The 15,263-nt window shown below is 33.9% G+C and overlaps 1 protein-coding gene across 1 annotated transcript; it reads left to right on the top strand.

The window, feature by feature from the left end:
- Positions 1 to 11,733: 11,733 nt before the first annotated feature.
- LOC120203836 (phosphatidyl-N-methylethanolamine N-methyltransferase-like) lies at positions 11,734 to 13,661 on the top strand. The gene is made up of 2 exons (XM_039204001.1): positions 11,734 to 12,010; positions 13,271 to 13,661. The coding sequence occupies exons 1-2, from the start codon at positions 11,766 to 11,768 to the stop codon at positions 13,518 to 13,520; spliced, it is 495 nt and encodes a 164-aa protein (XP_039059932.1). The 5' UTR covers positions 11,734 to 11,765; the 3' UTR covers positions 13,521 to 13,661.
- The last annotated feature ends 1,602 nt before the right edge of the window (positions 13,662 to 15,263 follow it).

A 15,263-nucleotide genomic window follows, 5' to 3' on the forward strand; every position in this document is an offset into this window, starting at 1 on the left:
GATACCTCCAACTGAAATTAACGACGAACGACGACAATTCATAACGAAAGGTTTAAGGGGTTTTGTTCTTCGGTCGACAACAAACACGATGATTGTTTCGGTTCGTCGATCGGAGGTCGGACAGCGAGTAGATCAGAGTTGAAAGGAGGGTTGAAGGGGGAGGAAAACTGGAAAATTTCTCCGTAAAACATACGGGAATGGGGGGTTTATATTTTCTCCTAAAGAAAAATGATCAAATCATGAGTTTAGCCACTGAATTTCCTGTACTTCTTAAAACAGTCTGCCAACTTTGAAATTTTACAATTTAATTATTCGTTTCTTTCAAAATACCAATTAAATCCAATACTTTATAATTTCTAAAACTTAGCCCCTAAATTAGGGTATTACACAACGAGTCGACCTCGAACGTTTTGATAAATCATGTTTTACAGCACATTGTTACATTTTCATAATGTGTATGGAAATGAGATTTTGAATAAGTTTTAGAGTATGAACTGCTCTAAAACTATATATGAATGATGATGTTGTTCAATGGTTATCGATATAGAAGAAATAAATGTTCAAATCTATGAAATTGACATAAAAGCACATTGTATGTGCATTGAGAGTCATAGGTGCATTTTGACATACTTCATGTATGATGTTATCGATCGATTTTGTTTAATGCATAATGGTGCATTTTCGTGTGAGGACTAAGTGTACTTTCGACACTAAAAGTGTAATTCATGGTATTCATAATGTGTTTGCAAATCACCATTTCAATATACACAAGTAAATAAAAGTTATCGATCGATTTTGTTTAATGCATAATGGTGCATTTTCGACACTAAAAGTGCAATCCATGGAATTCATAATAACTTTATGAATCTCTATTTCGGCACTTCAGTGCAATGCATGTACCTTATATTCTCATTTGACATACATTGGGCAGAATAAATGATAAAATTTGAAAAATATTGAATGATAAGTATGCTGAGCATACTAAAGATAGTATATCATGCTAACTTATGGAAGATTGGTTCGCCAAGCCAAGTTGATGTAATTGATAAGAGTTATAAGATTTTATTCGTATTTTGATAAATTATGATATGCTTATTGTTTATGTTTGATATATTTTTGTATTTTTTATTCCACACTAAGTAAATACTTAATGTGTGTTAATTTCACACGTAAGTAGGAGCAAAGACTAGCTGAGTAAGGAGTGCAGCCGAGATCATCAATCTAAGGTTGACTCATCAGTAACAGTAGGACAATCATGTTTACTTTGAAAATTAGCTAGCATGTAATCGAAATTAAGAAAAATACTCTGAATGTATTTAAAGTGATAATTTTTGGTAATATGTTTCAAAGACTGTTTTATTATTGTACTAATATGTTTTATTTTAAATTTTAAAACAAAGTTTTATGGGTTTTACAAATGAGTGAATGTTTATAAAAGTCATGTGACACCTATGACTTGTGTACATAAACGTATACAGGAAATGGGTGTTACATTTGTTGGTATCAGAGCTATAGGTTTAGCCGATTCTTGGCCGAAATCGGGTTTATTTGAAAATAAGAAAAAAGGGATTACATGCCATTAATATTATCAAGGTTACTAATATGGTGTCATTAGAGTGTGTTTGATAACACTCCTTACTAACTTTAGTGTTATTATTATGTATGTCCTAGAAGATGTTGGAATATTCAAACTCGTGAAGAGCGGTCGAACGAGAAAATAGAGAAGGATCGGGTAGCGAAAGTTATGAGGAGAATAGTGAGCACCCGCTTCCATTCGAGAACGATAGTGCGCCTACACATCAGGGAATGCCGGTGCCTGAATTTGGAGCTTTTATGTAAGCTATCGATGCCATCCTGACACGATTCCAACCTTCTTTGCCCCCCTGCTCCTCCAGTATCGAGGATGTTGATCCCAAAAGAATTGAAGAGTTTAGGAGCTCCTGAGTTCCGGGGAGAAGAGGATGAAGGTCCTATGGAGGTTGACTTATGGCTAAACGATGTATTGGTAATGCTTGAAAGTCTTCACTGCTTGGATTCAAAAAAGCTGGGTGGAGCTGTATCGTTACTAAGAGGATCAACTAGAGTATGGTGGTCAAATACTACGATGTATGCACTACCGGAACAAGTGATCTGACAGTTCTTCATGGAGGAATTTAAGAACAAGTATGTTGTTGAGCAGTTTAGACGGACAATGCTGCTGAAGTTTCTTAATTTGAAACAAGGTGATCGAGCCGTACATGAGTATGAGGGTGAATATAAAAAGTTGAGTCATTTTGTAACTGAGGTGGTTCTCAATGATAAGGCTCGATGTGATTGGTTCATGAAAGGTTTAAGGCCAAAGTTGAAGGAGATGTTGTTGGCTTTGAACTTACCTAGTTTACAAGAAGTCATAAACCGAGCCAAGACTATTAAAAGAGCTCAAGAGGAGATTCTAGCATCTGAGCAGAGTATGTAGTCGGGGAAAAGAGTTGAACGCCTTCAACTCTTCATCATGCTAAGAGAGACAAGGGCTCGAGTTCCTGATATAATGATAGAGAGGGTTCTGCTACAGTTTCACAGAAAACTAAACAATCTTAGTCTTTTACTGCTAGCTAAGGTAGAGCAAGTGGAGAGAGAGCTCCATGTCAAACATGTGGCAAATTTCATCGTGGAGTAGGCATAATTCTCAGTGGAGCTTGTTTCCAGTGTGGTGAGACTGGCCACTTTGCCCGAAACTGTCCTAAGAAATCCGGGGATAATTCAGCGTAATTTGAAAGGTCGGTGGCATTTTCTAATAGAATCAGAGGAAGGGGTAGATCCAGGCTACAATTTGAATCAATGTCGCGACAAGAGACTTGGGGAGTCGCCAGAATTTACAAAATTAAGACTAATGAGGATCAGGATGACCCGAAGATCATAACAGGTACATTCCATCTTTTTGATAAGCCTGTATTTGTTTTAGTTGACCCTAGTTCTACACATTCATACATTAGTACAAAGTTGGTTATAGCTAGAAGAATTCCTTTAGAACCAATCTTTAGTGAAATGATAGCGGTAAATCCTATAGGTCACAGTGCGAGCTCAGCGTGTGTATGTAGAAAATGCCCGATAAAGATTCAAGGGATTTTGTTTCTGACAAACTTAATGGAGTTTTCTTTCGATGGGTTTGAAATCATTTTGGGCATGGATTGGTTGTCTCCACATCATGGATGGGTCGATTTTTTCAAGAAGCGATTATATCTAAAAGATGTAGAAGGCTTAGAAATCGTAGTGATCGACGAAAAAATGAAATCACCATCCAATGTGATATCAGTCATGACTGTAAGGAAAATGATGTCAAAAGGGTTTATAACTTTCCTAGCTAATGTGATAGAAACTCGAGTACCAAAAGCAAGATTAAATGATATTCCAATAGTTAAGGAGTTTTCAGAGGTTTTTTCAGAAGAATTATCGGGTTTACCTCTAGACCGTGAAGTAGAATTTAAGATTAAGATTTACCCGGGTACCAAACCTGTTTGTGAAAAAGAAGGACGAGTCTATGCGATTATGCATCGACTATGGTCAGTTAAATAAAGTAACGATAAAGAATAAGAATCCTATTCCGAGGATTGATGATATGTTCAATCAATTGAAAGGCGAAATAATGTTCTCTAAGATAGACTTGAGGTCAGGATACCATCAATTAAAGATAAAAGAAGAGGATATATCAAAGATAACTTTTCAGACTCAGTACGGTCACTACGAATTTGTGGTGATGCCATTTGGATTGATTAATGCTCCTACAACATTTATAGAATTGATGAACCGAGTATTCCAACCTTACTTGGATCAATTCGTGGTGCTAATTATAGATGATATTTTGGTATATTCCAAGTCAAGAGAGGAACTTGATGTTCATCATCGGGTCGTTCTTCAGATACTTTGAGAAAAGAAGTTGTTTACCAAATTGTCAAAGTATGAATTTTGGTTAGCTGAGATTGCTTTCCTTGGTCATATAGTCTCCGCAGAAGGCATAAGAGTGGATCCTAAAAAGATTCAAGCTATAGTTAATTGGAAACCCCCAAGGAATGTTTCTGAAGTTCAAAGTTTCTTGGGGCTTAGTGGTTATTATAGACGGTTCATGAAGAATTTCTCAATGTTAGTTTCCCTACTAACTAAGTTGTTACGGAATGATGTACCTTTTGTTTAGTCGGAGAAATCCAAGAAAGTTTTGAAAGGCTAAAAAGAATTGTAACAGAAGTCCCAGTGCTTGTACAACCTGAGTCGGGTAAATACTATGTAGTCTTTAGTGATGCATCTCATAATGGGTTGGGATGTGTGCTTATGCAAGATGGAAAAGTCATGGCTTATGTCTCAAGACAATTGAAAACTCGCGAGATAAATTACCCGACACATGAATTGGAATTGGCAGCGGTTGTGTTTTCTTTGAAAATTTGGTGGTATTATCTGTACGGTGAGCAGTGCCATGTTTATACAGATCATAAGTATAAAGTACTTTCTGACTCAGAAAGAACTGAACTTAAGGCAGAGAATATGGATCGAGCTTTTAAAAGATTATGATTTGATCATTGATTATCATCCCGGAAAAGCTAATGTGGTAGCGAATGCATTTAGCCGAAAGACTTTTACCACTCTACGGGCCTTGGATGCGTGTATGTCTTAAAAGAAAATGGTGCTTTGATTACTGAACTTAAGTTAAAATCGATGCTTTTGGATCGGGCAAAAGAGCTGCAAGGACAAGATAAGATATGCTTTGCGAGAATGGTGCAAGTAGAAAAATAAGAGGTCAAAGATTTCGAAATGAGGGCTGATGGATGTTTATATTATCGCGGAAGACTTTGCATTCCCGATAATGATGAACTAAAGGAAGATATTCTTTCCAAGGCACACTATAGTCCTTTGACGATGCATCCAGGTGGGAATAAGATGTATCAGGATTTAAAGAGTCGTTATTGGTGGCCTGGTATGAAAAGAGATGTATCGGAGTTTGTTGCAAAATGTTTGACTTGTCAGCAAGTGAAAGTTGAACATCAAGTGTCATTTTGATTGTTACAACCGATATCCATTCCTGAGTGGAAGTGGGAAAAAGTTACAGCGGATTTTGTTTCAGGATTACCTTTGTCATCAGGTAAAAAAGACTCGATATGGGTAATTGTAGACAGATTGACCAAGACAGTTCACTTCATTCCAGTTCGAGTAAATTACTTGGTGGATAAATATGCAGAATTGTATATAAAAGAGATAGTTCGGCTACATGGAGTGCCTATATTGATAGTGTCCAATCTAGACCCAAGGTTTACTTCAAGGTTATGAAAATCTTTGCATGAGGCATTGGGCACTCGATTGAACTTCAGCACAACTTTTCATCCTCAAACATATGGGCAGTCAGAACGAACTATTCAGATATTAGAGGATATGTTAAGTACATGTGTGATTAAATTTAAAGGATCATGGGAAATATATTTACCTTTAGCGGAATTTGCTTATAACAACAGTTACTAATCGAGTATTAAGATGGCCCCATATAAAGCTTTGTATGGGAGGAAGTGCATAACACCATTAAATTGGTGTGAACTTAAAGACCAAGACATAGTTGGCCGATATTTGATGAAAAAATAGAGGAGAAAGTAAAAATTATCCAGGATAATCTGAAGATAGCCTCCGATTGACAGAAATCTTATGCTGATTTAAAAAGAAAAGAAATTGAATTTCAAGTGGGAGACAAGGTATTTCTGTCGCCTTGGAAGAAAGTATTACGATTTGGGTGAAAAGGAAAGCTAAGTCCGAGATTTGTTGGGCCTTATGAATTTTTAAAAAGGGTTGGGATAGTAGCATATAAGTTAGCTTTACCTCCGGATATGGACAAGATCCACAATATGTTCCACATGTCGATGGTTAAAAGATACCGATCAGATCCATCCCATGTTATCACACTAGAGGAAATAGAGATCCGCTGGAGAAAACAAGGAATTGCATAACAAGAAGATTCCTTTAGTTAAAGTGCTATGATAGAACCATAAGGTGGAAGAAGCTACTTGGGAAAGAGATGAGGACATGAGGAAGCAGTTTCCACACCTCTTCATTTCAGGTACTTCTTTAAATTCGATGACGAATTTTCTTAAGGAGGAGAATTATAATACCCAAAATATCAGGTCAGTGGCTTTATTAAAAAGATTTACAATTTGAGGATTAATTTGAATAACCGGTAAATGATAGGAAATGATTTAGAAATAGTGTTTAAGATCCATTAGAAACAATGGAGGAATAAAAGGGCATTTTGGTCCTTTAAGGGGAAATAGATTTTAGAGATATTTTAATTAGGGTATTTATAAGGGGAAAAAAGGGAAAGTTGAAAAATACACTAACCCTTTTTCTCTTTTTTTTCCCGTGTTCACGTGTTCTCCTCCAAAGCCAAAGGTAAGACTTCATTTAACTAGTTTTTCCTTTCGTTTCTAGTTTGTTCTTGAAACCTTGAGTGTTATAGAGGCTTAAGGAAGGGTTAAAGAGGATTAAAACTAAGAGATGGATGTTTTATTTGAGATTGAAGGAAATGAGTTTTTGAATGATATGTTGGAATATGAGTTTTTATTGAGGATTACTAGTATATTTGACATGTAAAAGAAGTAAATAAGACATTAGAAGCCTTGGATGTGATTAAAAACATGTTACAAAAAGTGGTATAATTATTGGTTTGAGATGTTCTTTGGAGATTTTAGATGTTATAAGAAACTAAATGAAGGAAATTTAGTTGGGATAAGTAAAGAAGAGTTTAATAGTATTATTGGAGGTAAAAGTAAGGGAATTTGACCAAATTTGGGTAAAAATTGAGTTGAAAAATGGAAAATCTAGTTAAGGGTACCAGGATCAGTACCGATACTATAGGTCTAAATTAGTATAAACATGTTGAACATTATCGATACTGATGCAATTAGTATCGATACTGATGCAATTAGTATCAATACTAATGCAATTAGTATCGATACTAATGTGGGTATCGATACTAAGAGATATGTATCGATACCATGGATTCTAGAATGCATAAATGATATCGATACTGAAAGGGAGTATCAGTACCATAATATAGAAGTATCGATACCATGTAGGTGTACTGATAATATTGAGCCTGAAATTATAAGATATGGTGAAATTGTAATAGAAATTGAAATTAATAGTACTTTTGAGCATTATTCAAAGTATTAATGTTAGAGAGTATACTAACATTGGTATGGTATGTGTACTTAATTGATGCTTATATAGATCATAACCAAGCTCCTGAGTCAAGCAAGAAAAAGGGTAAGGATAAAGATACCGAGTAGTTGGACATCATTACAACATATAGTGAGGCATATAAGGTGAGTGCATTTATTGTACTTCTATGAAATGAGGGAGACTAGCGACGAGTCAACCTCGAACGTTTTGTTAAATCATGTTTTGCAACACATTGATACGTTTTCATAATGTGTATGGAAATGAGATTATGAATAAGTTTTAGAGTATGAACTGCTCTAAAACGATATATGAATGATGATGTTGTTCAATGGTTATCGATATAGAAGAAATAAATGTTCAAATATGTGAAATTGACTTAAAATCCCATTGTATATGCATTGAGAGTCATAGGTGAATTTTGACATACTTCGTGTATGATGTTATCGATCGATTTTGTTTAACGTATAACAGTGCATTTTCGTATTAGTACTAAGTGTACTTTCGGCACTAAAGGTGCAATTCATGGTATTCATAATGTGTTTGTGAATCACCATTTCGATATACATAAGTATATAAAAGTTATAGATCGATTTTGTTTAATGTAGAATGGTGCATTTTTGGCACTAAAAGTGTAATCCATGGAATTCATAATAACTTTATGAGTCTCCATTTTGGCACTTCGGTGCAATGCATGTACCTTATATTCTCATTTGACATACATTGGGTAGAATAAAGGATGAATTTTGAAAAATACTGATTGATAGGTATGATGGGCATACTAAAGACTATATGTCATGTTAACTTATGGAAGATTGGTTCGCCAAGCCAAGTTGATGTAATTGATAGGAGTTATAAGATTTTATTCGTATTTTCATAAATTGTAATATGCTTATTGTTTAAGTTTGATATATTTTTGTATTTTTTATGCCTCATTAAGTAAATACTTAGCATGTGTTAATTTCACGCGTAGGTAAGAGCAAAGACTAGCTGAGTAAGGAGTGCAGACGAGATCATCAATCCAAGGTTGACTCATCAGTAATAGTAGGACAATCATGTTTATTTTGAAAATTAGCCGGCATGTAATCGAAATTAAGAAAAATAGTCTGGAATGTATTTAAAGTGATAATTTTTGGTAATATGTTTCAGAGACTATTTTATTATTGTACTAAAATGTTTTATTTTAAATTTTGAAACAAAATTTTATGGGTTTTACAAATGACTGAATGATTTTAAAAGTCATGGGACACCTATGACTTGTGTACGGAAACATATACGAGAAATGGATGTTATAGGTTGTTATGTTTTGAAGATGGAAAACCTAAATTTCCTGAAAACTAAACATCTGTTAAGGAACTTGAGATTATAGAGAAGAAAGATAATCAAGGCCAGGCATCAACGAGCCAATTCTTTCATCCCGTCACAAATTGCAAATCAAGAATTGAACCTTCAAAATTAATTCCTAAAATCTCATTCTTCGTAGGCTAGCCCCTTATCAAGTTCTCCATGAAGAGTATATGAAAAGAAAATATATCAAAATTTTCAATTCCATCCATTTCACTTCTCATGCGAAAATTTATATTTTGAAATCGAATTAATCACACCTAACTATGTCCAAAAATAGTTGCTCATCCCACAATATTGGAACCCGAAGATTAGAAACCCCTTGCTCAAATGGGATTGACATAGTTGAACCAAAAAATGGCCTATTAAATGCAGTAACAATTCTACGATCAAATCTCAGTTCAAGTCATTTTATGACATTTCCTCGACTAAGGGGGAGACAAATGTTGTGCTTTCATCGAATGCCCTCCACATATCATATTCGCACCACCACCTCAAAGTCTTTAGAGAAAGAACCTGAAACCTCAAACACCTAACACTCCTCAATAAGACACGATCTCTTAACATGATCTATGATATGCCTATGCGACCTACCAAAGTTGGTAGCTGACGATATACACTTAGCATGCCAACCTATGAGTAGGTATTATGACTTTATGCATGACACCAACACTAAAAGCCACCATAAACCTCTCGACTAAGACTAGAAGAAGCCATGAAATCACCTCTCCTTCTTTTATCTCTTATTTATCTTCTCATAGAGACAAAAAGCTTTGACACCGACCAACAACCGTTTAATCACCGATTGTGGATCTCCGCTCAAATCAGAAAGGATAAATCACTTATAGATGTCATAAATCATTTTAGTCTAATATATATATATATATATATATATATATATATATATATATATATATATATATATATATATATATATATATATGGGGTATGATCATATTACACAATGTAAGACTCTTTTAGTTTTACACAGATTTAGGACCGTTAGATGAGAAAATAAATTACTTAGATTAACAGTAGAAAATGAAAATATATTTATTGGAAGAAAAAAAAACAATGAGTCAATCTCAACCATCTATTTTCATTAATCCAATGATTCTATATCAATATAAAACTAAAGAGTTTTACATTATATAAGTGGATCCTAACCTTATATATGCAGACATAGACTTATTTAGGTTAAACATACAATTGAACGTCACAAGCAAGACCTTCAAACGAGTTCAAAAATTTTCAATTAAAGTTCAAAAGTTCAATTCAGTTCTCTGCTACTCCATATTAATCCATTTATATTTCTATTTTAGAGTTGCTCCCACTTCAATAACAAAAAATTATGTCGTCTTTCAATCGCAACTTTATATGATATAATAGTTATTATATAAGTTATTTATTTATCGCAATCCCATAAATTGTGTATATGTGCCAACGAATGTTGGTATAAGTGGTTGAAATTTAGGAATTTGAGCTTGTAAGGTCAAGTTCGAACCTTACCACCATCACTTTTGATGGACAATCTATAAATTTATATGTAAATCTCAATTGAGTATTAGGTATGCACTGATCATGGACTGGAGAGCCCATCCTGACCTAAACTTTTATGCAATAATAATAATAATAATAATAATAAATTGTGTATAAGTTTAAGTTATCAACCATAAATAGTTATATGCAAAAATATTGTGTTGCCATTTTTCCATCGTTCAATATATGTGACTAAATAATTTATCAAGTGACGTTAACGTAAAAGATAATAATATTATTTTTTATTTATTTTTACAATTATGAGTCTGAACAATTACGTTGTTAAATTTATAGTCGTCTATAATATTTAAGAAAAAATAAAATTTAATTTGATTAAAAATAATTAAATTATTTTTTAATTTTAAGATTTTTGGGTTAAATTATTCGAGTTGTTCAAATTATTCTATTCAACTCAAATTTTTAGTTTATATTTCGAGTTTGGGTTGAATTTAAATTTACAATGTTTGAAACATCAAAAATTAAAATGATGTTGATTTGATCTTTTATTAAGTAATTTGATTATTTTTTTATTTTTTTAAAATGAAAATGGACATTATTAGAAGAACCCCTTCATAATCGAAATCAAGAGGAGAGTCAATTCCGAACATTGGAAGAGATGCGTTACTAAACCAATTGGATTATTTTGTGGTTTAATCTTTAATTTCTTTGTTTCTTCAAATTTTCATTCGTTTTAAGTTATTTTTTTACCAAATTAGAAATATCTTGTTCTTCAATCATTATAAAATACATGTGTAACTTCAATTCATCTTTTCTTTTATGACAAATTTTATCTTTTTACAATCCAATCCCTCAACTTTGTATGTTTATTCAATTTGATTCTTCAACTATAACTCTTTTACAAATTCTCTCACTTAATTCGTTTGATTTTTTCGTACTCAATTAATAGTTTATACTCAAAATTCATTTTTTTGAAAAATAAAATTATAAATATATCATATAATTTCATATAATATTTGAGTTATTAAATAACATTACAAATTTTATTTACTCATTTGACACAATATTATATATATATAGTTAGATAAAATTATTTATATTTGAACCCATCGGTATCATAGTGTCGTAAATAATTATATTTAAATTTGAACATTAACTCAAATAAATATATATGATTCAACCTAAATTTCATAATCTAGATTTAATTAAAAAAAATCAAACAAAATATGAATGATACTCGTAAACTCAATTTTTTTTATCTTAATCAATTCGATCAAATACTCTACCCTAAATCTTATTAGTATATTTGATCATTCACCCAATGCTTTATAAAAAAAATGAAATATTAGTCAGCAATCAGCTCTAAGAATTTGATAATCCTCAAGTTTCTTGTTCATAATCTAAGATGAGAACTTACTATCTTCCATAGCACTGCCTTGCTGCAATTCTGAAATCATTGACAGTTTGAAGGATTTCATCAGTCCTTAAGTTTCATATTGATATGTGCAAATTTCATCAAAATCTTTTCCTTGGTTGGGGAAAGGATCAATTTTTCTGAAGAACATACTCAGAGAATATGAAGAGACGAATATATTTATAGAAGAATATGAAGAAAAAAATCACAAAGGCCCAAATCTGAGTCCGACCAAACAAACCTTTAAAACCCAATAAACAGACATGAAAGGATAACCTAGCAACATAGCAGAAAATCAGATTTCTTTCCCTCCCAAAGAAGAAAGATGGGGATTTTGGCAGGCATAGGGGTGTTGGTGCCATTTCCATTTTACTACTTGTTATGGACATACCCACAGTTATGGGTGAACCTTTGTGGGAAAGGAAGGGACCCATCAAAGGTAATGGCCCTTGTTTCCCATTTCTTCAAGCTGATTCAGTTCGTTTCTCTCTTTTCAGTTTCTTCCCTCTCTTGGCCTCCCCCTCTCTACTTTTGGCCCCTCTTTGCCTTCGGTCAGTTCCTCAACTTCAGGTCAGCCACTCTCTCTCTATTTATATATCATTGGGTGTTTCCTATTATTGTTATCACCGGATTCTGGAATTTGCAATATGAGAGTCCAAGTTGAAGGAACAAAGAAACTATTAGAAAATATAACTTGCTGAAGAACCTTAAGGTGAGGGTGCTTAAAGAAGGTAGGTAGATAAAGGGACAGTGGTCCTACGTTTTTTCTCATAATGGTGATCTGAGTCAAGGTCTATGTTACCTGAAACTGGAACGAACTCATATATATAGGTTTTTTGTGTTCATATGAACATATAGTTTTAAATAAATAAATAAATTCTAAAGCTTGTTAATTGTTTGTTTTACTCAATAATTTTTTAGTAACTATATATTAAGGGGTCGCTAGTTTATTTGATTGGATGGCTAGTGTTCCCGAATTCGGAAATTGCTGGGGATATAGCGATTTATGGTCAAGGTTTCTCTAGGTGGAAAGCCCTACTACATGCTTGTTTTGGGATGTATGATGGGGCTTCTGAAGTCATAACATGTTTTCCTATAAGATTAAGATTTTGCTTTCCTTTGTACTGGCAAACGATTATGGATGCAGATAATAGTATTGATCTGACTGTTTGATCATCCATAACTCTTATCTTGAAACTTGGGGGTTGAGGGGGAGTTTATTTAATTGTCTCGGTAGATGTTGAGGCATTGCTGTAAGAGTTGTTTACAGGCCAAGGGACAGTCTCAGGTGGATAGTTTCTGTGGGGCGTAGGCCCTTCAAAAGGTAACGGAGGCGTGCAAAGGTTTCCTTGTCCCTCAAGTGCAAAGGCAGAAGGGAGCTTGACTGCAAGAACCACCTTTTGATCAGGGACAAAAGTCGGCCTTAGTGATCCTGCAGTACCGAGTGGAAGGTCTGTCGCTCTACAGATAAATAAATGGCTTCTACTATTAGGGTGCCTGATTTGCTTCTTTGGATAAACATCTTAAACATGATCCTTAGGATGTAGTGACAGGTTGATGGGGTTAATTGAATCACTTTATATTTCTCTGTATATCATTGTTTTGGAGTGTCACTTGTGTGTGTATATTGGCTTCATTTGGTTTGAATCAGATTGATTTGGTGCTATGTTGCTTCGAGTCTAGAAGAAGTTATCATGAATTCGGTTTTACGGGGTGTACCAGTTGCTTCGAGTCTAGATCTTACCTCTAGAAGTTAACTTGAATTCGGTTTTATAGGGTATACCAGTTGTTTCTAGTGTAGACGAAGTTAACCTGAATTTGGTTTTATAGGGTGTACCAGTTGCTTGGTGAATCGGGAACTTACTATGGCGTACGCTTCGGTAAGAATATTCCATGGGTGACAGAATTCCCTTTCGGGTATATCAAAGATCCACAATATGTTGGGAGCATCATGAGCCTTATTGCCTGTCTGTCTTGGGTACCCATCCAATACATTCTCCTCTGGTCACTAGGATATCTATTTATGATCCACATCGAATCGACTGAAAATCCGGCTACATGTGCGAAACCTTTATCGTAATTGCTCAAGGTTCGTGGTGACAATTAGGTAATGACAGGCACTCTTTGTTGTGATCTTGAATAAGCTCACACATTTGAAAATGAGTCATGTTTATGTAGCTAATGCTGGTGAGCTTCTTTGACTGTATTTGTTTTCGGAATAACTATACTTGTAAGACTCAGTAACTGCACCAGAATAAGATCTAAGGCATCGTTGAAATATGAAGTGGCATGGACTTTTCCTTTTCAGAGTTGTTGATCTATTTGATTTTTCATATTCCATAAAATTTAAACTCTACAACTGTGCTTGGTTTTTTTTAATCCTGTGATGGTTTTTCAATATTAGTTTAATTGCTAATAAATCTCGAGTTTAAGGTCTTGTGTATGCATAAAATACTTGTTGGGAGGCTTATTTACCAAAATTAGGTGTAACACGTCGGTCCAGATTTATCAGGATAAAACTTTGAAAAGCTGGGAGGGCAAGAAAACCCCATCTTGGTATCTATATTAACTTAAACAAATATATATGATAATATTATATAGCCCGGTCACATGGTGCAAAATTTTCGAAGGTTATATTAGAAATTCAAGTATCTAAAATTATAAAATTTTAGAAATAGTAAAATTAAATTATTAATAGAAAATACAAAAAATATCTAAATTATATAGAAATTTGATCGTTCTCTAACATTCTCCCTGCCAGTCCATGGTCAGTCTACTATGCATATCCCTCCTGTTTGCAATATATAAGCTAGAATCATTGAGTCCTTATCTAGTATTGGCGAGCAAGTGTTTCGAATGTGTTTTGGTCATCCAATTATATGAATTTTTTATTTTGTCACCAATGTTTCCAATCGAATTGACAAACTAAAACAGTTAGCATTCAAGCAGATGCCATATGGGATACATTTCTCCAAAACAGCAAGGTTCATACAAATATCTCTTCCCTTGAGAGAACCTACTAAATGCATCTTTACCTACACAGATAAACCTTATATTTTGATCAAAGCTTCATCACCACTCACAAGCCTAAAACTAGCACAGAGGCACATCAGGATAAGAAGAAAAGGCTGATGATTTCAACTATTTCTTAAACTCCGAGAAAATGAAGACATAGTGAATAATTTGTCATTAAAGGTCAATAAGTGCATAAATCATCGCTTCTAAATCTGATATTAACAAAGAAAACCTAGGATTTAGCTGTACATTACATGAAAAAAAGTAAAGAAAATGTCAATCCATGTATCAAAGAGATGACATGACCCCTTCCAAATAAATCTTAATCAAATGTTGGCTCTTTTTACTGATTTATCAGAATGTATACCGATTCTTTATGGCTAGAAGCTTTGACAGGCAAGTTGCGGAAAACATACAAGGCCTATGCAATGTATAGACAATCAAGGAAAAGTGGGGAAGATGATGCAGAGAGATAGAAGGGAAAGTGATGGGAGGGATGCAGAATGGAGGGCATTTAAAGCAAAACAACATGAGAAGTAATCTAGTTCTGGACGATAGGATAGATACAGATACAGGGCACTTAAGACAAGAACCAAAACATTCTAACACTAAACCAACTCAAAAGTAAGGTACTTACTTTAGGTTTATGCAATAATAGAAGCAGCTAATTCATAGCTAAAACTGTTTCTATCAAGATTATGTTCCATCATTCACCTAATTTGCTCTCACATACTATGTTCACATAAATGCACCATTAATAGCTATATGAAACATATAAGCTGCGGTGCAGTAAAAGAAGAATGAATAC

Source organism: Hibiscus syriacus, unplaced genomic scaffold (assembly GCF_006381635.1).
Source record: "Hibiscus syriacus cultivar Baekdansim isolate YM2019G1 unplaced genomic scaffold, ASM638163v2 tig00000340_pilon, whole genome shotgun sequence".
NCBI lineage: Eukaryota > Viridiplantae > Streptophyta > Magnoliopsida > Malvales > Malvaceae > Hibiscus > Hibiscus syriacus.